General features: G+C 37.3%; 1 protein-coding gene across 2 annotated transcripts in view; it reads right to left on the bottom strand.

Annotated features, from left to right (window-relative positions):
* The window catches only part of PRCP (prolylcarboxypeptidase), a 72,499-nt gene that overhangs the window by 19,559 nt on the left and 29,722 nt on the right, over nucleotides 1-23,218 (bottom strand). For both annotated transcript variants that reach the window (XM_082660181.1, XM_082660180.1), the window contains exons 3-7: nucleotides 14,069-14,209; nucleotides 10,858-10,959; nucleotides 7,601-7,782; nucleotides 7,207-7,364; nucleotides 6,353-6,525 (exon numbers count right to left, since the gene is read on the bottom strand). In XM_082660181.1, the coding sequence (XP_082516307.1) occupies nucleotides 6,353-6,525; nucleotides 7,207-7,364; nucleotides 7,601-7,782; nucleotides 10,858-10,959; nucleotides 14,069-14,209 (756 nt within the window). The remainder of the gene's footprint in view (nucleotides 1-6,352; nucleotides 6,526-7,206; nucleotides 7,365-7,600; nucleotides 7,783-10,857; nucleotides 10,960-14,068; nucleotides 14,210-23,218) is intronic.

Genomic DNA, 23,218 nt, shown 5'->3' with positions numbered 1-23,218 from the left:
TTGGCCTCTGCTGATAGAAATTCCATGTCCAGATTAAGGGCAATCCTGGGCCCACTGTCCTCTGTGAGGTCAGAGCACCCTTGGAGTACTGTGTCCAATTCTGAGCACCACACTCTAATAAGGACACTGACCAACATGAGGAAATTCACAGGGGAGCAATCAGGATGGGGAGTTGAGGAATAGTTGAAGAAACTCTATAATTGGTCATTTGAATCATCCCCAATCTTTTACTATTGCAAGTAAGGCTACAATAAATATCCTTGGGGCTAAATCTATCTATCTATCTATCTACCTATCTACCCTTGTTTTCCTGAGATAAATTCTTAGAGGAATTATTGAAGGAAATAAACATTTTTTAGGCCTTTGCTACATCATGTCAAACTGCCTTATAGGAAGGAAGTACCAGCTGATAATTCTACCAGTAAGATAGACAGTAGGCCTGAAAAATATCACTTAAAATTTGTTTACAAATATTTAAAATAAGAGAATTTTGTTGTTTTAGGTGTTTCTAAATTTCCTCTCTAACTCAAAGGTTCTGTGAGTCTAAGCATCATCCTCTAGATAAAAGACACACTCTCTACATTTCTCTATGTACAGTTGACCCTTGAAAAACACAGGTTTGAACTGAGTGGGTCCATTTATACACGGATTTTTTTCAATAAATATATAGTCAGCCCTCCATATCCACAAGTTTGGCATCCATGCATGGACATTTCCACCTGAGGTTGATTAAATTCACGGATGGGAAACCCATGGATACAGAGGCCCACTGACTATACTACACCATTTTACATAAGGGACTTGAGCTTCCATGGATTCTGGTATACACAGGGGCTCCTGGAACCAATCCCCTGAGGATACCATGGATACTGAGGGAATTCCATTAAGAATTTTAGTAGCCAAGAGTAAATAAAGTTTTCCCCAAAATACTTAAATTATACTAGCAAAACCTCAGCACTATTCCCATGCTTATTTAAAGACTAGTAATTCAACAGGATATATTCATATACTTTTATTAAAGATCTATAGGATACACAAAATATGTAAATGTTAAGCCGAACCATATGAAATTGCCATGTTTATAAGTCAAACACAAATATTGGCATTTTTGGTTCAACCTCATATAACACTTCAGCTTACGCCTGATAATTTGCAGGTATTACCCATCTGATGAGGGCAAGCACTTGGTTTGTTGATTATTTACTTAGGGACTGTCATCTAATCAGACAAGGAAAGCTTCTCTGCCAACCACTGCCATCCGAAATACTCAGCACTGAGGTAGCCCCTGTACTACACTTTCCATTTATTTTGTAGACACTAGCAAACAGTATCTTCTAAACAATTTCTACAAAAGGCACAGCATTCCTACTTAGACTATAAATCTACTGATAAGGGGGCAGCTGGGGCTGAGTCTGCTAGTAAAACTATTGACTATTCCTTGAGGTCAGGTGCTTTCCCTACAATGACCCGGGGAGAAACATATAATAACCATCTGCATTTCACAGGGAAGGAAATAAGCTCAGAGAGGTCTGCTACAGACACACAAATTTAAAACTGTGAATATAAGTTCTGAACCCAAACTTTGGCTACAAAGTCCTGGTATACGAATATCTCTTTGATATCATATAATAACAATTATATGCATATAACTAGCATCAACTTAGTGCTTACTATACACCAGGTCCTATTAAATCCTCATAATGACCCTAAGAAGCACTATAATTATTATTATCCCCATTTTGCAGTTGAGGAAATTAAAGCACAGAGAGGTTAAGAAACTTCTCCAAAGTCAAACAGCTAGGAAGTAGCAGAACGGGGATTCAAATGCAGACCCACTCTGAAGTTTCCATTTGTAACCACTACACTACACACACTCAACCTAGAAGTTATAATATAAGAGAAAAATAACAACACGTACAGTACCTAAACATACCTGTAGCCTCATGCTTAATTTTTTAAACAAATATTTTTTTATTCTTAGATTATATTTTTCTAAGTTTATTTGTTTTAGGTAGAAACTTAGATAGAAGGGATTCTGTGGCAATATAAAATTATAAAACTTCTTATTATGCAATAGTGAAAAGGAAACTGTAAAAGAGTAGAGCAAAATGAGGTTCAGGAAATGGACAGACTTAATTCACTTTCTACTTCCTAGAACAAATGTGAACATTCAGGAAAAATGTAAAAAGAGCATAAGAGGTCCATTTTAATAATTCTGTGTTAAAGAGTGTAGAAATTATGGAGATAGTAGAACATTGTAATCTTAGTACCAAACTAATCAACTCTGTACCCAAATATTTAGGTTCTGCTCTTTGACCCATGTACACCAGAGAAAGTGAAGATAATGAATTGTTTAAAAGCTTTAAGTGTCCCTGTACCTATGAGGATAAGCATTTGAATAAGAGAGAAAAAGAAGGCAAAGAAAATGTTTTTAAAGGAGAAGGAAAGAAGATAGGTTTAAAAAAAAAAAAATCCATCTCTTCTCAGAGAGTATGGTCCATCCACATTAGAGAAAGGATTAAGCAGATACATTCAGCTTTTCTAACAGATTTTCTTTCTCTAAGGCTTCAATACGCCTCTCACCCTCACTCAGATAATCACATTAGTTTTGTCATTAAAAGCTCCCTTTTCATAGAATGCACCTAAACCGCTTAAACCACCCAGAGAGGTCGCATACATTATCAAACACCAAGACAAACGGAAGAGATTTTCCATCTTATATCTTATTATTTCACTGTATCTATCTGCATGCTCAGGAGGCTAAGCCAAAAGATTTGGTGAGTTATCAGCTGAAAAATGATTCCAAAATAGACAAACTCTACAGTATCCTTTAAAACTGGTCATTAAGCTGAGAACTGAGAACTAGCAGTTTTTATGCTGACAGAGCAGTCAAATGACACAGAGGTTTTCTATTTCCCTTTTCTCTTCTTCCTTGTGTTCTATCAGCCAAGTCCATGATTATTTCTGCATGAATGTTGCAGCTTCTGTTAACAGTAAACAAAAGCAAATGGAGTCTGAGTGTGCATGGCTCAAAGATAAATTAGAAAGAATGATATTTGAGTTGACATGGAAAATGGCATTCAGTTGCTGCATGTGGATACTTCAGAACTGTACAAGGTCCAGGCAGAATTGGAAATCATCTGCTTTTTTCATAACCCAACTATTACATATTATCTCACCATCCTAAGCCTGAGTTACAGGCTCAGAAAAGGACGACTGTTTGTCAGCCCTTTAAAAAGGAGGAAGTGTATCAGAGGGAGGAGGAGTCCTGGTTAAATGGAACTATCCAAGTGAAAGAGCAGTCCCCAACTGGGTAGTGTTCCAGGGATTAGGGGGTTGGGAGAACAGAGAGGGGGGTCAAGAAAGGAGAAACAGAATGAACAGTGAAAGAAATTGATCTGAAGCTAAGAGTTGGGAAGAGAGGCATGTAGTGGAAAAATTCTGAAATCAGATAGGATAAAATTAGAGATAGATGTAGGCAATGGAAGTTTCTCAAGCAAAAGTCAAAGAGAGATTACTTTCGGTGGGCTGCAGGCAGGAAACAGAATTATAAATATATCATAAGCAATAAAGAATTCCTTAGTATGTCAAAAGAAAGGATAAAGTTGGTAAAAAAAAATATTAACTGGAGGAAATGACAAAAACAAGTCCTGGATAAAAGAAGAGAAAGGTGGGCTTCCCTGGTAGCGCAGTGGTTGAGAGTCCGCCTGCCGATGCAGGGTACACGGGTTCGTGCCCCAGTTCGGGAAGATCCCACATGCCGCGGAGTGGCTGGGCCCATGAGCCATGGCCGCTGAGCCTGCGCGTCCGCAGTCTGTGCTCCGCAACGGAAGAGGCCACAACAGCGAGAGGCCCGCGTACCACAAAAAAAAAAAAAAAAAAAAGAAGTGAAAGGTGATTGTGAGGCAAAGACACAAAGTTATCTTGCCTTAAAAATAAACTTTTGGGCTTCCCTGGTGGCGCAGTGGTTGAAAGTCCGCCTGTGGATGCAGGGGACACGGGTTTGTGCCCCAGTCTGGGAAAATCCCACATGCCGCGGAGCGGCTGGGCCCGTGAGCCATGGCCGCTGAGCCTGCGCATCCGCAGCCTGTGCTCCACAACGGGGTGACACCACAGCGGTGAGAGGCCCGCGTACCGCAAAAAAATAAAAATAAAAAAAAATAAAATAAACTTTTAAAATACATATGTACACAAAAGATAAAAGAAAGATTGTGCTAAATCAAAAACAGATGACAAAATATTTGAGATATACTCCACTAATTTTGAGTGATTATTTAGGAGAGAGAGAGGATAGAATATATATTTACGTTTAAGACTCAACAGCAAAATATCTCAAAAGGAACATTAAAGAAGCGGAGATAAAACCAGTTAGACTGTTCACTGTTCCAAATCATAAACAAATGAATATTAAAAAGCTGTATTCCTCTGGCATTTTTTCTAAGTCAGGGCGGTAAACTACAGGCCCCAGGCCAAAGCCAGCCCACTGCCTGTTTTATAAATAAAGTATTGTTGGAACATAGTCTTCCTCATTCATTTAAATATCGTCTATGGTTACTTTCTGCTAGAACTACAGAGTTGAGTAGCTGTGACAGAAACTACATGGCCCACAAAGCCTAAAATACTTACTATATAGTTCTTTACACATAAAGTTTGCCAACCCCTATTCTAAGTAATGAGGGAATTGCCCATATGTTTTTATCATCTGACAACTCAGTTGTTCTCCAAGTGGGCATAAAGATGCAAATGTAATTCTCACTTTGTACACAGAGTTCAAAGTTAAATCTGATAGTTGTCACACTGTGGCCAGCAATCTACCCAAATCTTCAGTCAAGTCTTCTAGTTCAGTGCAATGTGGGAGAAGATCATAGCCTCTGAACAATGGTAGACTTGAGTTCAAATCCCACTTCCACTACCTCTTAGTTGAGCTTAAATATCCTCTACCACTACCTCTTAGTTGAGCTTAAATATCCTCTCCATAAAACTGGAATTATAACTCTTTTTTCCCACAGTATTTTTGTGGGGATTAAATGAGATAGTATATATGAAAGTGCTTTGTAAATAGTAAAATAATACAGAAAGATAAGACATTATTAGCACATAGACATTTATGGAGACTCATCGGTTCGGATTTAGTTTTTTCTCATTATTTTGATCTAGGTTTTCTTACCATGAGAGAGATCTGTTCTTTAAAATAACTTTGTATTGTCAAAATTCAATTTAATTCAATATGCATTTACCTCTGGCTTGCTATGTGCAATATACTCACTGGTCATTCTACTTTTTAGATGAAGAAAAATATCTCTAATAGCAAATGATCTTGTTCCATTTAGGCTACAAAGTTTTAAACAAGGTGTGCATTTAATAATTCAAAGGGACAGTTAAATTAAAAGTGCTTTTGAAACCTGGTTCTTGTATTACCAATTCTACCTACATTCACAGCATTCATTCTAGCTGTAGAGTCTGCTGTATTCTCTAAATTTAATAACCATCAAGTTGGCCAGCTTTTGTTTTTAAAACTAAGAGGAATGCTCTTTACAAAGGAATGCTTAAAAAGAACACATACAATAAAGAATTCTGGCATGAAAAGAACCTTAAAATTTATTGTGTCAAGTGTCTTTAAATTTTCCAGAGTGTTTTCACATCCAATATTTTATTTGATCCTCAGCACATCCCTATTGAGAACATAGGTATTGTTATCCCATTGTGCAGAGGAAGACACGGAGGCCCAAGAAGAGAACAGACTTGCCCAAGATCACGCAGCTGGTAAATGGTAGTTCTGAACAAGGAACCAGAGTCAGTGCTCTTTCCACTCTACCTTGCTGTGTGGGGATCATGCCTTTATGATATATGTAGCACTTAGAATGTGTTAGCAGTTGACTGAATCATAGCACTTTGATAGCAGCTGCGATTTATTAAGCACAGACCATGTATTATATAGCTCTATGTGTCTCACATATATAAACTGTGTATATGAAGTGCAGAGCACAGAATTTGGTACATAGTAATTATTCCATTAACAGCAACTATTGGTCTTATTTCTAAGAGTTGGTTCTTAGTTCTAAGAGTTGTAATTCATACAACTCTGTAATCTCTGCATTTTATCTCCATTATTCAAATGAGAAAACTGAGGTCCAGAAGAGCTAGGTAACATGTCCAAGTTTGAGGAACCAGAAAGTGACAAAAGCCAGGATTTGCCTAGGTTTGAGGTTTGACTAACTTCAGAGCCCCTTTGTCACTAGGACTTCCTCTGATGTTGAAAGTCAGAGAATGCACCAAAAAAAAAAAAAAAAAAAAAAGGAGAGAGAGAGAGAAGTATGTGATTAAAAGTGATGAAAGGACATTTTCCTATTACCTTGATAGGCCAAGCAGGCAAAGGCTGTAAAAAGTTGGACTCATAAGGGTAGTCCACCATTGCCAGATTCACCCAGGTTTCAGAGATCCAGTCTTTCAAATGCTGAACATCCTGAGATTCTGTTAATGGAGTGCATAAGTGAAGGGCTTCAGAAAGCCAGTGCAAGCCAGTACCTGAGAATAGAATCAAATTGTTGGAATCTAATAAGCACTGCTCAACAGAAGCGCTTTACAGATCATTCATTCTTCACTTGGTATTTTAGAAAACTCAGTCTTCTATACAGTTTCTCCAAGAATGCTTTTTCAACATTGAACAAAATATTTTTAGAACTGGTTAATCTCGTGATAGATAAGTTGCCTATCTTCATGAAGCTTACCAGAATTAGTATTCTGAATCATTCCCTTTTGTAAATAAATAAATGGAACATATAGAGCAATGAGAATGCATAAACTACAACTAAATAATACAAATGGATTTATCTGACAGTGCCGAGCAAAAGACAGCAGAGACAAAAAATACATACTATGCAATTCTGATTACTAAAAAATTCAAGAGCAAGCAAAATTAATCTATGGTTCTAGAATGCAGGATAGTGTAGCCTGATAAATGCAGAGGTAGTATCTGAAAAGGGCTTGAGGGGATTTCTTGATCTGCATACTCATTACACTATATATTCACCTTGCAAAAATTCACCAAGCTGTGTATTTTGATTTGTGTACTTTTCTATATGTTATATTTAAATACATATGTTATAATTAAATATATAAAAAGTTTACTTAGAAAGTGGGAAGTGTTAAATTTTATACTTAAAAGGTAAAAAATCCCAAGATTCCATTCTCTTAATTAAAGCTTACCCTTTTCTGTGAGTCGACTAATGGCATCCCAGGACCTGCGGATACTCTCTGAACAATTTGGGCCACTTTTCCTAAAATCTGTAGTTACAATCTTCATAAATACACCACAAGGTACCATATTCTCAAACTGCCAGATGGGGGCAGAGGATGCAAGAGCTCTAAATGGTAAGAAGTCCAAGGAAGGAGAAAAGAAAAAAATGTAACTCATCGAATTCAAGTTTTAAAATTGAAACTTATATTGAACAAAAATGGTGAGAAAAATAACAGCTGTTAATGAAATAGAAATGAAAAATCTCAGTACAACAGAATAGAACATGTTTTACCCAAAACAAATCCCTACGGTTGCCTTGACAATTATTAAGAAAGTGCTCACATCCAACGTAAGTGCATTTACCCAACCACCAAATGAGGATACTTCATCCTGAACCAGGCTGCAAGCATGCCACCGTAAGAGCCCCCTAGGGCAATGACAGGTTGATTTCTAGCTCCTGGGATTGTTCTTTTCAAGTATTTGATTAACGTTGCAAAATCAGCCAGAGCTTGCTCTGTTGTCAGAAAATTCAAGTGTCTGGAATCCTAAAGAAAAATAACAAAGAACATGGGTATAAATGTGCACATAATAGCAGCTTAGGCATAGCATAGATCCAGAAAAAAGCCAGATAAGCTTTTCTCCAAATAGAATTTCTAGGCAACTGAGTTAAAACGCCCAGTCAAAGCAATAGCAATGCTGATTTAAACTCATGAAAAAGTGACTTTAAGTTTGTGGGAAGAAGATAAGGTATTTTGCATTCAATGTAATTTCTATTAAATGCTATTTACCAAAGACCTTGTTGAGGTAGTAGAAACAGCAGAGACAAACTGTAAGTAACAGTTAACAACAAATGTGATAGAATACAATACTAATCTTAACAGACAACTACTCTATTCTAATTTTATTTCAAATCTTGAAACATTTACAATGGCTACCATATAGGCAAAGGTAAACTAAACCCTGTGGAAAACTGAAGTAAGAATCATCAGTAAAAATAAAACTCATCCTTCCTCATCAGAAAGATGATTATTACGTCTGATATACCAACAACTGGAACAAATCAGCCTGCCTGATGTACAAGTATAAAATTGGAGTTAAAAAAAAAAAGAAAAACAGCAACCTATGGAACAACTATTTTCAGACATTGGAAAACAAGCAACACAAGACTTTGAGTCCTGAGAGAAGGATACTCCGCAAGTGAGTTCCATGATCATCTAGTTCTCTACCTAGGGAGAATTTCCTCATTGCAGTATAGGGAGGTGGAACTGAGAGTCCTGCTTAGCTGAGAAGGCTAATGAAGTGTCTCCTTTGAAAAGGTGAAAACTAATTCTTCTCCTTTTGAACTTGGGCTGGACTTAGTGACTTGGCTCTAACACGAATAGAATGTGGCAGAAGTGATATGTGACTTCCAATGTCAGGTCATAAAAAGCACTGCAGTTTCTACCTTGCTCTCTTGGATTGTCAACTTTGAGGGAAGGTAGCTGCCATGTCAAAAGGTCACTCAAGCAGGCCTTTGGAAAAACCCAAGAGGGGATACCCTGAAGCCTCTTACTAATACCCAGAATCAGTTTGTCACTCATGTGGATCTTCCATATGAGCAGAGAGGGTCCTCCAGCCTCACTCAAGTCTTCAGATGACTGAAGCACTAACTGACATCTTAAGCTCATGAGATCCCCTGAAACAGAACCACCTAGCTGAGCCACTCCTAATTCCTTACCCACAGGAACTGTAAGATAATAAATGTTTTAAGCCACTAAGGTTTAAGGTAAACTGTTATGTAGCAATAGATGACTAACACACCTACATACCCATATCAGACTATCCTATTTGACCTTCATACTTTAGTCTCACCACTCTGACTACTCCCATCACCTGGTATATTTTGGAACCAGAGTTCCATCTTTCCTCTTTCCTACTCCTTTAACCTTCCCTCTTATCCAAGATGTATGCTTTCTGGCTTCTTACCTTCTCTCTCATTGTCTGTCACTATTCTTTACTTCCAGTTTTCATGGCACTATGTATAGCTGAGTGCAGTTTTTTCCCAATTCTCACAGTATATCTGTAATACTCCCCTACGCTACTGACAAATTCTGTGAGTACATGAAGGGAAGGAAGCATATCAAAGACAGCCCTTACCGCCATTTTGCTAGCAACATATGAACCACAGGGACCTAGGAGAGGAGGTTATGTTTCTACCTGCAACAAGCTGACTACCTCCCAATGGTTTCAGGACCTGTCAACTCCCCTAATCAGATAATTATGCAAAATAATAAGCTAAAGGATAGAGTTTCCCATGTAGCCTAACAAATATCAGCAAATTGCTCTGCTTTTCATTTATAAAACAAGGACTATTTATTATTTATTTATTTATAACATGAGATAATAAAACCTCTGAAAATAAAAATAAAAAGTCCTTTCAAAACAGGAAGCCTAGAAAATGATTAACCCCAATCATTTCTAACTCATATTTCTCCAAAAGCATGGTATGTGTATAACGGTGGTATGCATGATGATCTTAGGTAGTGAGCAAACATTTTTAATGTAATACTTGTTTTATTTCAATGTAATTTAGAGAAAAATAGTACATAAAGCCTTACTAAGATAACACTAAGTTTGAAAAGTGAGTTGTGGGACTTTCCTAGCAGTCCAGTGGTGAAGACTTCACCTTCCAATGCAGGGGGTGCAGGTTTGATCCCTGGTGGGGAGCTAAGATCCCACGTGCCTCGGGGCCACAAAACCAAAACATAAAACAGAAGCAATATTGTAACAAGTTCAATAAAGATTTTAAAAATGGTCCACATCAAAAAAAAAAAAAAAAAAAGGGGCTTCCCTGGTGGCGCAGTAGTTGAGAGTCTGCCTGCCGATGCAGGGGACACGGGTTCGTGCCCCGGTCCGGGAAGATCCCACGTGCCGCAGACCGGCTGGGCCCATGAGCCATGGCAGCTGAGCCTGCGCGTCCGGGAGCCTGTGCTCCGCAACGAGAGAGGCCACAGGAGTGAGGGGCCCGCGTACCACAAAAAAAAAAAAAAAAAAAAAAAAGTGAGTTATTTAAAGAAAAATAGTCAATGAATAATAATACAGATGGCAAATTCATATAGCCAGAATCACAAGGGTAGTACATGAGTGACTCAGTTGAGGAAAAGGTGTCCTGGCTTATTAAGTGTAGATTTGTAGCTTTGGCTGAGGCCAAAGCTCCTTGTGAGAACAGAAAGGCCAGAAGGGAATCCAAGTGGCCAGTTGGCCTCACTGAATCACAGTGATGATTTGTCCTTATTGTATTGAAAAACACCTTACTAAGCAAACATTTGCGCACTCATTACATTTTTTTCCAGTGGTAGACCCAATAATTTAAGTGTATAATTTATAAAGCAGATTATTTACTGACATTTTTTAAACACTGAAAAGTTCCCTCCAATCTCTGCAGCCATAGATTAAGATTTGCCTGGTGAAGGCTAGCCTCATCACACTGAGTTAAAGGCTGATCATTATACATAAAAAGTAAAGATTAAATACAAATTACTGAAATTTCAGGCAGTTCAACTTAAAGCTATCATTTCTTTCTTACAGTGGGACATGTAATTAGAAAATGTTCTAAACTTAAAAGTAGAAAATACACTTACCTTGAAGGAGTTGGCACCAAAGGGTAGGGACTCTCCATAATATCGATGTTCAGCAAACACCAACATAGCTTTCAGTTCCTCAGCCACATCCCACATGAACCCCTAGGAGGAATTTACAAATTCACAGGATAAAATCAGGTCGTGAAAAAAAGTCTGAATCTCTTTGCAACTCATGAAATGGACCAAAAAGAGTTCTCTGAGAAGCTGCACAATTCATATTTGTTCCACAGGTAAACAATATAATTGCTGTTTCACTGTTGCACATCAATCTCACACTGTATTAGAGTGAAACAATTAAAAATAAGCCCAAGTTGCTCAACTACCAGTCATTCCAACTCTCCTTATTCTGACACTCTAGCCTCAGAATCAACATTATGTCTAAAATAGTCTTCAAATTGCACTGTGTGCCAAAAAATCTAGGAAAGACCTGCGGATAACTAAGTTATCTGTCTACTCACAGATAACTTTTATTTATAACATGAAAGAGAACAATACAAATAAACATATTGGACTCCCTTGGGTTTTAGGTTAATCTTATTTACATGAAGATAAATAGTAGCTAACCATAGCTAATATTGAGTGCTTACAACTTGTCAGATACTCTTCTAAACACTTTATATGTATTCACTTAATTATCACAACAATCTAAGAGATAGGCATTTTGATTATACCCATTTTACAGACAAGGACACTGAAGCACAAGAGTTTAAATAACCTGTGACAGTCACACAGCTAGAAAGTGGCAGAGCTAAGATTCAAGCACAGGCCATCTGGCTCCAGAACACAACCACATCAAGTGCAGTAAGACCTCCTTATTTCCACACATAATGCTGGTCATTAATCAACCATTGCATTTTTTCACTTACCTCAAATTGTGCCTTCAGAATCCTTCTTAACAAAGCATTCTAGGTGCCCAACTTCAATCGACTAGATTTAGCACAGTCGATCTAGACAAATCGACTAGATTTGTCATTCCCTGTGTACATTATTGCTTTTTAATGAGCTGTTGCTCCCTAACAAAGACTAAGAACCTCTAAGGTTTTTTTGTTTGTCTTGACCAATAAATGAACAATTAAAAGGGCTGTATGCATGTGAGGACAGAGAATTTAACCTGATATCTGTGATGGTTTCAATAACCCCCATTTTCTCTCTTAACACCTTGCTCATTCCCTGCCATGAATCTACAGATTCTGTAACACCAGCTCAAGATGCCCTCCTCTGCCTGTCCCCACTATGGCTTACTGATCACACCCTCCGCTCAACACCACTGTGCTAGGTATAGATCTCTATTACTCTGCTGCAATATTTGCTTACATGTGTGTCTGACCCTACCAGACTATGAGCTTCTTAAGGGTAAGGATCATCCATCAAAATAGCCAGAGGAGTTGACCTCAGGGTTTGAGAGGAAGCAACTGTATTGATTATTTACCTGCACCTATTTCAGGGTGTTTTATTTTTCAAAAGAGGTCCATGTAACATATTAATATTAAATAACATTATGTGTCAGCATTGTTCTAAGTTCCTAATTCTTATTTGCCCTCATAACAACTCAATTAACTAGACATTATTATAACCGTTTAATATATAAAAACTAAGGCACAGAATAAGAAACTTACTCAAAGTCACAAAGCATAGTGGCAAAACCAGAATTCAAATCTTATCACTGGCTGACATCTTCACTCTTGACCACTATGCTATACTGCCTCTCAATAAATAAATGTCCAGAATATGTAAATATGCAACCCAAACATTTTAGTATGTAAAGGAAGGTGTGTCTAGGGCTGGGAAAGGGTCAAGATCTGTCCTTCTAGGATCTGCCTCTATCAGGTACCTGGAACTCTTCCTACCCTGAGTAGCTCTTCCTTTCTACCACTTCAGAGGTCAGAGATTCCCAGCAAGTCTTATTAAATTATGCTGCAGTGCCTGTCAGAGCAGTGGGGTCTGTGGAGGCAGGAACAGTTGCCTACCTATGATAAAGAACAGGAGCTGGGAAAATAACTGGATAGGAGAAGCTGCCCCGTGGCCTTGGCATAAAAGAGAAATCACATTAGAAAGAGAAAGGGAGACAAGGCAGCCTCAGTTGTTTCACAGAATAACAGAGCAGGAATCTGATGGAAAGTAAGTCCTGATTTCATCTGTCACTCATCTAAGAGAGACAGATATCTAGGATCTCAGCTCTTAGGGAATTATTTTATTTTCAACTAACATATTTAGACTATTAGCATTCCTAAGGAAATAATCAGAAATGTGGAATGTGATAACACAGTATAATTGGGTTCATATCTTTGCTTTCAGTGCAGTTCAGTTCAACATTTACTAAGACCTCCTGAATACCAGGCACCATGCCAGACATTGGCAGTGGAGAAAATACGATTCAGTCCTCACTTTAAGGTAGTTCACAGACTAGCTTTTTGGTAGAAAGTTGCCATTTTCTAGTCTTAGCTCTGGAACATTAAAAAGGAAAATTTCTTCCTTCCACGTGTCCTCCTAAATTAAGTTTTGTTAACAGATTCAAGCATTACTATAAAAGATGACAGAATATATAGTCAGGGAAGCAAGATAACAGCTACACTTTTTTACCCTCACAAATATAAGAAAAATGGTAGAACAGGGAAGCTAAAATATAGCTACAGTTTTACCTTTGTCCATTCCTATTTGACAATCAAACTTGTATTATTTTTTCTTATTTGCACTGGCTTTGTTTAGATTTTATTAATTCATTCATTTAACAAATATTTATTGAGTACCTACTATATGCCTAGCACAGTCCTGGATCTGAGCATACAACACTGAACAAACAAAAATTCCTGCCCTTGTGTTCACATTCTAGAGACCATAATAATAATAATAAACTATATGCCATAACATTCCCACTCCCATTTCCCTCATATCCTTGTTCAATCGTTAAATAAGCTGGGATATTTTTTTTAAATCTTTTAAAATTCAATTGTCCAAAAACAGTATTTCATTCTTTTCATGTGTAATTCTTTAAGGCTGAACAGGCTTGTTGGATATCTGTATTTATTCTTTTGTGAACTGCCTATTCATGTACTTTTTCTGTTTTTCTATTATTCGTGAGTTTATCTTTTTGTTATTTTTTAAAGAACTTCACAATACAGAAATACTCAGTCATATATACTGCAAAAGATTTTTTCCAGTTGATGATAATAAAAAGGAAATTGAGCCCAGAGTTTCACAAATCTGCACATACCGTATTATTGCAAAACCAGATAATGTCCCCTTCATTACCAGTGTAGAAAAGTATAGATCCACCATCTTCCTTCCAATGTTTATCAGCTATTAGGTACCGTTGTTTAAAAGTTTTATCAGTATGAAATCCAAAATGATCAACCTATGACAAAAAAGAAACAGACAAGACATATTTCAAAGGAAAGTAATTAAATATCAAACAAGTATTTATATTTATTCTTCCATTAAAATCAATCTATGCTACAAAAATCACAAAAAAATTTAAACTTCACTTGGTTTCATTAGTAGTAGTAATATTGATATTGTTATTTTGAAATTATTTTCTTTATATTTTAAGATAAAGCAATGTTATTGGTGGTCAAGATTTTCAGTGTAACACAAAAGATACAATTATAAAATCAAGTAGCTACTTAAAAACAATAATGTTAAAATTGAATGAAACAGTAGAACCTATTAATTGGAACCTATTCATTTTTAAAATACAGACATTCCTTACTACCTGAATTTTCATTATTGAAACTTTTAATATCAAAATTCAAGGACTAAACAGACCACTGAAAAGGTCTATAAACATTGTCACCCCAATAACAATTAACATTCCAAGGGCCAGGATTTTGGTATCTAATACTATTCCCCACTAAAACGAATAGGGCTTGTTAGTGAAATGGCTGCCTGACATTTGGGACAAGAAAGCTACGAGATAAACCAATGCATCTTCCTGTGCAAGGAAGCACTCAAAAATTAATGGAGTTATATCTAACAAATATAGGAGACAACTACAAAGGACTATCATTGGCTAAAGTTTTAATAAATTGAACATAAAACAAATTGAACATAAGAATAATGATTGTAGTTGATTGAAACGTTCAATTCATGAAAATCCATTACTCCATAAGGATATCAAAAAAGAAAAAGCAAGAAAAATATTCGTTCGCCACCACTTAAGTTATTTATTAAACCAACTCCTCACTTAGAAGTTGTAAATAAAAAAGTAAAGAACTCAACATTTAACCTGCCTTTCCAATAGAATTATATTTCAGGGTACCAAATAGTCCCAGTTGATGAAAAAGAGCTCTGTTTTACCAAATGTCAGCTAATGCAGAAGAAATACAAAGGGTAGAAAAACAAACTGAAGATACTCTGAAGAGGCAATCAGACAAATCCAAAGGTAAGACATTTTATAAGAAAAAGGCAAGGCAATATCCTGATAAAAGGACTGTTTTAGATTAAATAAATTTTAAGGAACATAATAATCAAATGCAATGCATGATTCCAGATGGTATCTTGGTTTGAACAAACAAGATATAAATGACAATTTAGGGACAACTGGGTTAATTTAAATATGGACTAGGTATTAGGTGAGACTAAGGACTTGTTAATTTTGTTAAGAGTGATCATATTGTTTTGGCTACATAAAAAAATGTTTTTCTTTTTCTACAGCTGTACATTGAAGGATTTAGAGAGAAAACGTCATGCAGTTTATAATTTACTTGAAAATACTTCAGCATAAAAAAGTAAAATGAATTTAAAGGAAAAAATATAATCTACACTGAGAGAAAAAAACACACTGGATACTGAGACTTTGTGAGATACAATATAAAACATGTCAGAATGACACAATTTTAAGCTTACATTGCACTTTAAATGTATTTTTTGAGCTTTTTCACCCTTCTCTTAATAAACTCACCATTTAAAAAATACAATTATTAAACCCTATAATATGGTAAAGTTCATATACAACTATCTGAATTTAAAGAGTTACCCAACAGTACAGAGCCCACTGAACCTTTAGGGTCATAGTGTTTGAATTCTTCAGTGCTTTGGAGGGACAGGAGTGAGAATGCAGGGTGCTCTGGGGCACACATAGGCTGATCCAGTACTGCTCCAGCCTTCCTGGGGCAGGAGCTGGTTCTGACCTAATCCAGATCTTGTAAGATTTCCCTTGGCTGTTCTAAAACAGATGGAACTTCCTGCATCCACTCCATCTACACACACACACACACACACACACACACACACACACACACACATGCATACTTCACATTCATACCAGAGGTCCCAAAATGCAAGTTTCTCAAAACTGCACCTAATGCACACATCCCAATGTCCACGATCATCACCATATATAGTCCTAAAATACAAGCTATTCTAATATAAAGACTATCTACCTTTCAGTAAAATAAGCAGTCTGTATGGAACAGGTATATAATAATGATGTCCATGTGCTAAAAAACCCCTCCCATGACATATGTTAACTCTCTCAGTCACTTATTCAACAAGCATCTATTGAATGGGCCAAGTACTTGTTCTAGGCCAAGTAGTAAACTAAGCAACAGGATAAAGCATTAGCTGAGCCACAGCTCCTTGATTTAACTTAAACTAATTCAATTATACCCACTAAGCCTAAAAGTAAAAAAGAGCAAGAGAAATAGGCAAACAGTGAAGGGAAGATAGACAAGTGATTCCACTTGCTTCCATTCAAATTAGTAGTGTTTCTCCACATGAGGTCCCTAGATATCAGTATCAGCTTCATCTGGGACTTGTTAAAAATGCAAATTCTCTGGCTGAATCCCAGGCCTACTGAATTAGAAACTGTGGGGAGTAGAACTCAGTAACTTGTGTTTTAACAAGCCCTCCAAGTAATTCTGATGTACAGCTAACATTTTGAGAACAATGAGTTAGCATAAGCCCCCAAATAAGACAAGAATCTGCTATTCCTTCTCTTGATCTAGGTTTCAGAATACTTCTAATATGTAAGCATCTCAGTATGCTGAATGAAACTCTGATGTTTAAAGATGTGAATTACCACCCAACATGGCCCCTAAATACAAGCCAACTGCATCATTTGAAGCTCAACAGGAAAAACCATCATCTGTTTCAACAAAGGAGGAAGGACTAGCTGTGTTGGACTTAAAGGAAGGAAGTACACAGCTCTCTAACAAGATGCCTTCTCCTGGTATTCTCAAAGATAATTCTGCCATAGTGATTTTCAACTTACCCACTGACTTTAGAGCCTAGCCTTGTAAAATGAGATATCACTGTTCCCTTTAAAAGCAGCCCACCAAGAAACCTATTTCAATAATACAGTCTAAAGGTTTCAAATTTGAAAACATGGGTATGTGTTTGTATATATCATGTTAAATGTATATGGTGAAAAAATTCTCGCCAGAGGAAGAGCCTGTATCTAGAATTACAAGAGCCACAAGAACTTTAGACAGAGAAAGCCAAACCTCCTTCTGTGGCTGCTCTCAGGGCACTCCTGCTCCTAGCAATCCCTAACTGTTTAGCTTGGGGAAAAGCGGGTGGAACTCTAGTATGACAGAAAGAAAGCAGGTTAGAAGTCAACAGATCTAAACTTGAATTCCTACTGTGGGGCCTCAGGCAAGTCACTTAACCTCTGTGAGCCCCACTGTTGTCCTATATAAAATAAGCATAATAACACATAACTCAAAGGATTGCTGTGAAGATTAGAGAAAACATATCCAAAGTATTAGGTATAGTCCCTGGTATATAATACATGCTCAGTGAATGTTAGCTCTCCACTCCATCCCATCTGCACACCAATCCTAAGCATGGAGTACTTAGATGGGGTAAATAAGGCAGAGAGTGATGAAGCTCTTCACAGAATTATAGGACATACCCTTAGAATGTCAAAATCTCCTATCTCTTGAGTGCTTCACCTAAATATTAAACAGCTAGAAAGAGGCAGTGAAATATCATTTACAAAACATTAATTTGCAGAATTTTCTTGACTCTTCCTAATTATCAACGATATCAACTTCGGGCTGCACAGCTATAGATATTTTCCAATACCTAACGACCCAGCATACTAGGTGCAGCATGCCCTCTGCTGTTGAGAACTGAGGCCTGCACGCCACTTACAGTCCTGTGCTCCTGAACAGAGATTTTATAAATCACAACATAAAAGGAGACAGGGACGTAGAAGCCATTTGATCTGCGTTGTTCAACTGAAGAAACCAGACTCAAAGAGGTCAAGTGCCTTGGTCAAGGTTACAAGTCAGAGGCAAACCTGGAATCTTTAATTGTTTTTTCAATTTAGTGTATTGAGATAACTAAAATAATTAATAGCACTGTAAAAGCCACACAGGCATGACCTCAAAAAGTGAAAACACCTCTAGTCACACACAGCAGTCCTTTCTAGAATGTGGTCCTAGAAATTCCAAGAGATGCTCCCCTTCTTCACCTTGTAGAGGATAAAGAGATCCATGAGAATGGGTAGGCAAGAAGGAATAAAGAGAACAACATCCTTTAAATAGTTTATTGTGGCAAAAATAACTATTTGGACTTTAAAACTGCTCAAAAATAAAATTTACACCCAGAAAAGCCTGTAAGAACATCACATCTATTAGAAACAGTTTTGGTGGCAACTTGGAGTGAGGGTTAACACAGAGCACCTGCTCTGTGTCTGGTACTGTGCTGGTGCTTTACACAAATCACCTCACCATCTTCCCCATTACCCTCTGGGGGCACGTTCATTATACCAGTCTTACATAATAAGGACACTGAAGCTCAGAGAGGTCAGATAACTTGTCCAAGGTAATATAACTAATAAATAAAAGTCAAATACAATTGTTTTTCATGTGCTTTATCCACTACCCAATCCTACTTCTGACAAAATCCAGCCTGCTTTTTTTCACTGTAACACACTATGGCAGATAGGGCTGGCTACAAACTGCAACCTTCAGCAGGGGACACTAGAGTATCTTCATTTGCAAAATGAAGTACATATCCCCAAATACATACTAACAGTTATACTGAAGCATATGGTCTTTTCACTGACCTGACTCAAGAATTGTTACTATATTGTTTTTAACTCATTTACTCAGGCTGCTGATAAAAAAAAAAAAAATCACGTTGACTCTTAGTAGCTTTTAGTTTTAAGAAACTCAGTATACAGTTGGTTTCATTTACATACCCAGATATATGATAATAGTTAATTGAAATTTTACTAAACATATGAAAAGTATACTCAGAGATATACAAGACAAAAAAATAGACTCACACCTCCAATACATTAAAGCACCTTGAAAGAGGGCTCTCTGGTCTCCAATTCTAATCCAGAGATGTTAAAATGAAATAAGATGTTCTTTCTTCCATTTGATGTATGTACCCTGTATTAATTATGGAATTATGGCATTACATTCTATTAGAGTTCCTAAATGGAGACCGACATTGTTTCTGGGCAAGCTTGATCTCCCCTGAAGGGGTAGACACCTTCATGTTAGAAGGACACAATTTGTCAAAGAAGGAACCAAAACCTGAAAGGAAGGTGGGGTTTAGGCAGGATCTGGGTCTATAGTTGGAGAAAAGTCCTATGAGTGGGGTCCTACTAAGTTGTCCCTCACCCAGGAGTAGCCACAGAACTGGGTCAAGACGGGAGAGCAAGCCATATCTTATGAGTCAGATCATGGGTGACTAGGTTTATTTCTACTTTATTATGTCAGAACCTTTCAAGAATCTTTTGAACGTTCTACCTTTGTTCATCTGTACTACAAAGATACCAGGAAAGATTGGAGAGTAAATCTGACTTAAAAGAATTAAAAGGGAAACAGTATCCCTTGATGAGAGTGGTGGTGGTGATAAGGAAAAGAATCACAAGTCTCTCCAAGAGGAAGGTGAATCCAAGAAACAGGAATGTCATTCCCTTCCCACAGGGATGCTCCCTTTATAGCCAACCTTAGCAGGTCTAGTTTCCATTTTAACAAGGAAGGTGGAAGTTTCCTCAGAGATAACCTTCAAGTGAAATCATCCTTCTATGTAATAAGATGCTGCATATCTTCACACATCTTTCTGTCCATATTAATATAAGAGAGAAAACTGTATTCCTTCCTTCTGTATATTATTTGTAACCTGCTCCTAGTCTCAAAAAAGAAACTCTTAGATATAAATTATTTACTTAAAGATAAAACAAACTGGGAAGGGAATAAAAGGATATGAGAGAGTCCACTGTGGAAAAAGTTTGGCTATCCAGCTTCCTACACCTACAAATGAATTGTTAGAAAGGCAAGAACACAATAGCTACCACAGTGCCCCTGTACAAGACAGATACTTTATAAATAATTATTAAATGAATGCAGTCCAAATCTTCCTAATGTGGTCCCCCACATTTCTGTGTAAAAGGTCCTCTTGTTAATGTTAAAATTCTCATAGACACTTTATATCGTGTTATATCAAGCCAGTGCTTGAGAAAATATAAGAGAAGCTATTATAAATTGAATAATGGTATAAATAAATATCACAACAGCATCTAAAAACAGTATATACTATTCTCAATAGTATATACTTGGTAGGAAAATGGATTCAACACAATTCTACAGTGTTCAGGAAGCCTCCTTTCCCCTGACCAAAGACTTGGACCCCAAAAGGAGAATCCCATTCTAAATTACCAAAATTCTATGACATCAAAATATTCTCTGCTCTACTAAAACAAAGGTGAAGATATCCTGCCCTTAAGAACACCTAAAACATTCCAGTAAATCAAGAAATAACATGTTTTGTCCAACAATAGTCAGGTGTTTCAGCAGAGGAAAATTCTGGCATCATCTACTGCCTAAACAGCTCTGTGAGAGCACCACACGATCAATAACTTCCTGTGGCTTCAGGAAGCTCTGTACCACTAGAATTACCTGAGCACATTTTAAGCTCGCAAATTAGAGATAAAGTGTCACTGCAATTATTAAATATCTAAATTTTAGTAAATGTTACATCGTCAGAGGGCGCTGTTGTATAAATATTGGATTGGCCAAAAAGTCCGTTCGGGTTTTTCCGTGTTATGGGAAAAACCCGAACGACTTTTTGGCCAATCCAATGGTAAAGCAGGAGAACCGTTAGGTTTTTTTTTTTTTTTGAACCGTTAGATTTTAAATATTAGATACATAAAATTTTAGGACAGTAAGGGAACTTAAATCTCAAGTCCAAACTCTTAAATGAAAAAAACCTGAGATACAAAAATGTCAATTATTTTACATCTTTCTTTTTAAATAAAGATATATTCACATAGTTTAAAGTCAGGGTTCAAAACGCATGTTGTTAGAAGTCAGACTAGTGGTTACCCTTGCGGGGGAAAGTCACTCTAAAAGAGAATGAGAGGATTCTGGATTTAGGATGGTGCATTTTTCTATACCTATAAGATAATTAGCAAATAGATTTGTAAACACTTAAGATTTCCTTTAAGATACACGTATTATGTACATATGATGTTTATATTTCTATTTCACTATAGTCATATGTAAATTATATTATACTAAATCACATTTATATTAAATTTTTCTCCAGACTATTCTACAAAGCTACAGTAATCAAGACAGTATGGTACTGGCACAAAAACAGAAATATAGACCAATGGAACAGCATAGAAAGCACAGAGATAAACCCAGACACATATGGTCACCTTATTTTTGATAAAGGAGGCAAGAATATATAACGGGGAAAAGACAGCCTCTTCAATAAGTGGTGCTGAGAAAAATGGACAGCTACATGTAAAAGAATGAAATTAGAACACTCCCTAACACCATACACAAAAATAAACTCAAAATGGATTAAAGACCTAAATGTAAGGCCAGACACTATCAAACTCTTAGAGGAAAACATAGGCAGAACACTCTGTGACATAAATCACAGCAAGATCCTTTTTGACCCACCTCCTAGAGAAATGGAAATAAAAACAAAAATAAACAAATGGGACCTAATGAAACTTAAAAGCTTTTGCGCAGCAAAGAAAAACATAAGCAAGATGAAAAGACAACCCTCAGAATGGGAGAAAATATTTGCAAATGAAGCAACGGACAAAGGATTGATCTCCAAAATGTACAAGCAGCTCAATATCAAAAAAAACAACCCAATCCCAAAATGGGCAGAAGACCTAAATAGACATTTCTCCAGAGAAGATATACAGATTGCCCACAAACACATGACAGAATGCTCAACATCACGAATCATTAGAGAAATGCAAATCAAAACTACAATGAGGTATCACCTCACACCAGTCAGAATGGCCATCATCAAAAAATCTACAAACAGGGGCTTCCCTGGTGGCGCAGTGGTTGAGAATCTGTCTGCTAATGCAAGGGACACAGGTTCGAGCCCTGGTCCGAGAAGACCCCACATGCCGCGAAGCAACTGGGCCCGTGAGCCACAATTACTGAGCCTGCGCGTCTGGAGCCTGTGCTTCACAACAAGAGAGGCCGCGACAGTGAGAGGCCCGCGCACCGCGATGAAGAGTGGCCCCCGCTTGCTGCATCCAGAGAAAGCCCTCGCACAGAAACGAAGACCCAACACAGCAAAAATAAATAAGTAAATAAACTCCTACCCCCAACATCTTCTTAAAAAAAAAAAAAATCTACAAACAATAAATGCTGGAGAGGGTGTGAAGAAAAGGGAACCCTCTTGAACTGTTGGTGGGAATGTAAATTGATACAGCCACTATGGAGAACAGTATGGAGGTTCCTTAAAAAGCTAAAAATAGAGCTACCATATGACCCAGCAATCCCACTACTGGGCATATACCCTGAGAAAACCATAATTCAAAAAGAGTCATGTACCACAATGTTCATTGCAGCTCTATTTACAATAGCCAGGACATGGAAGCAACCTAAGTGTCCATCGACAGATGAATGGATAAAGAAGATGTGGCACATATATGCAATGGAATATTACTCAGAAACGAAATTGAGTTATTTGTAGTGAGATGGATGGACCTAAGAGTCTGTCATACAGAGTGAAGTAAGTCAGAAGGAGAAAAATAAATACTGTATGCTAACACATATATGGAATCTTAAAAAAAAAATGGTTCTGAAGAACATAGGGGCAGGACAGGAATGAAGATACAGACGTAGAGAGTGGACTTGAGGATACAGGAAGGGGGAAGGGTAAGCTGAGACAAAGTGAGAAAGTGGCATGGACATATATACACTACCAAATGTAAAATAGATAGCTAGTGGGAAGCAGCCACATAGCACAGGGATATCAGCTCGGCGCTTTGTGACCACCTAGAGGGGTGGGATAGGGAGGGTGGGAGGGAGACCCAAGAGGAAGGAGATATGGGGATGTATGTATATGTATAGCTGATTCACTTTGTTATAAAGCAGAAACTAACACACCACTGTAAAGCAACTACACTCCAATAAAGATG

Source organism: Grampus griseus (assembly GCF_964374135.1).
Source record: "Grampus griseus genome assembly, chromosome: 8".
NCBI lineage: Eukaryota > Metazoa > Chordata > Mammalia > Artiodactyla > Delphinidae > Grampus > Grampus griseus.
The sequence above is the reverse complement of the archived record's forward strand: the minus strand, read 5'-3'. Positions and strand labels throughout refer to the sequence as shown.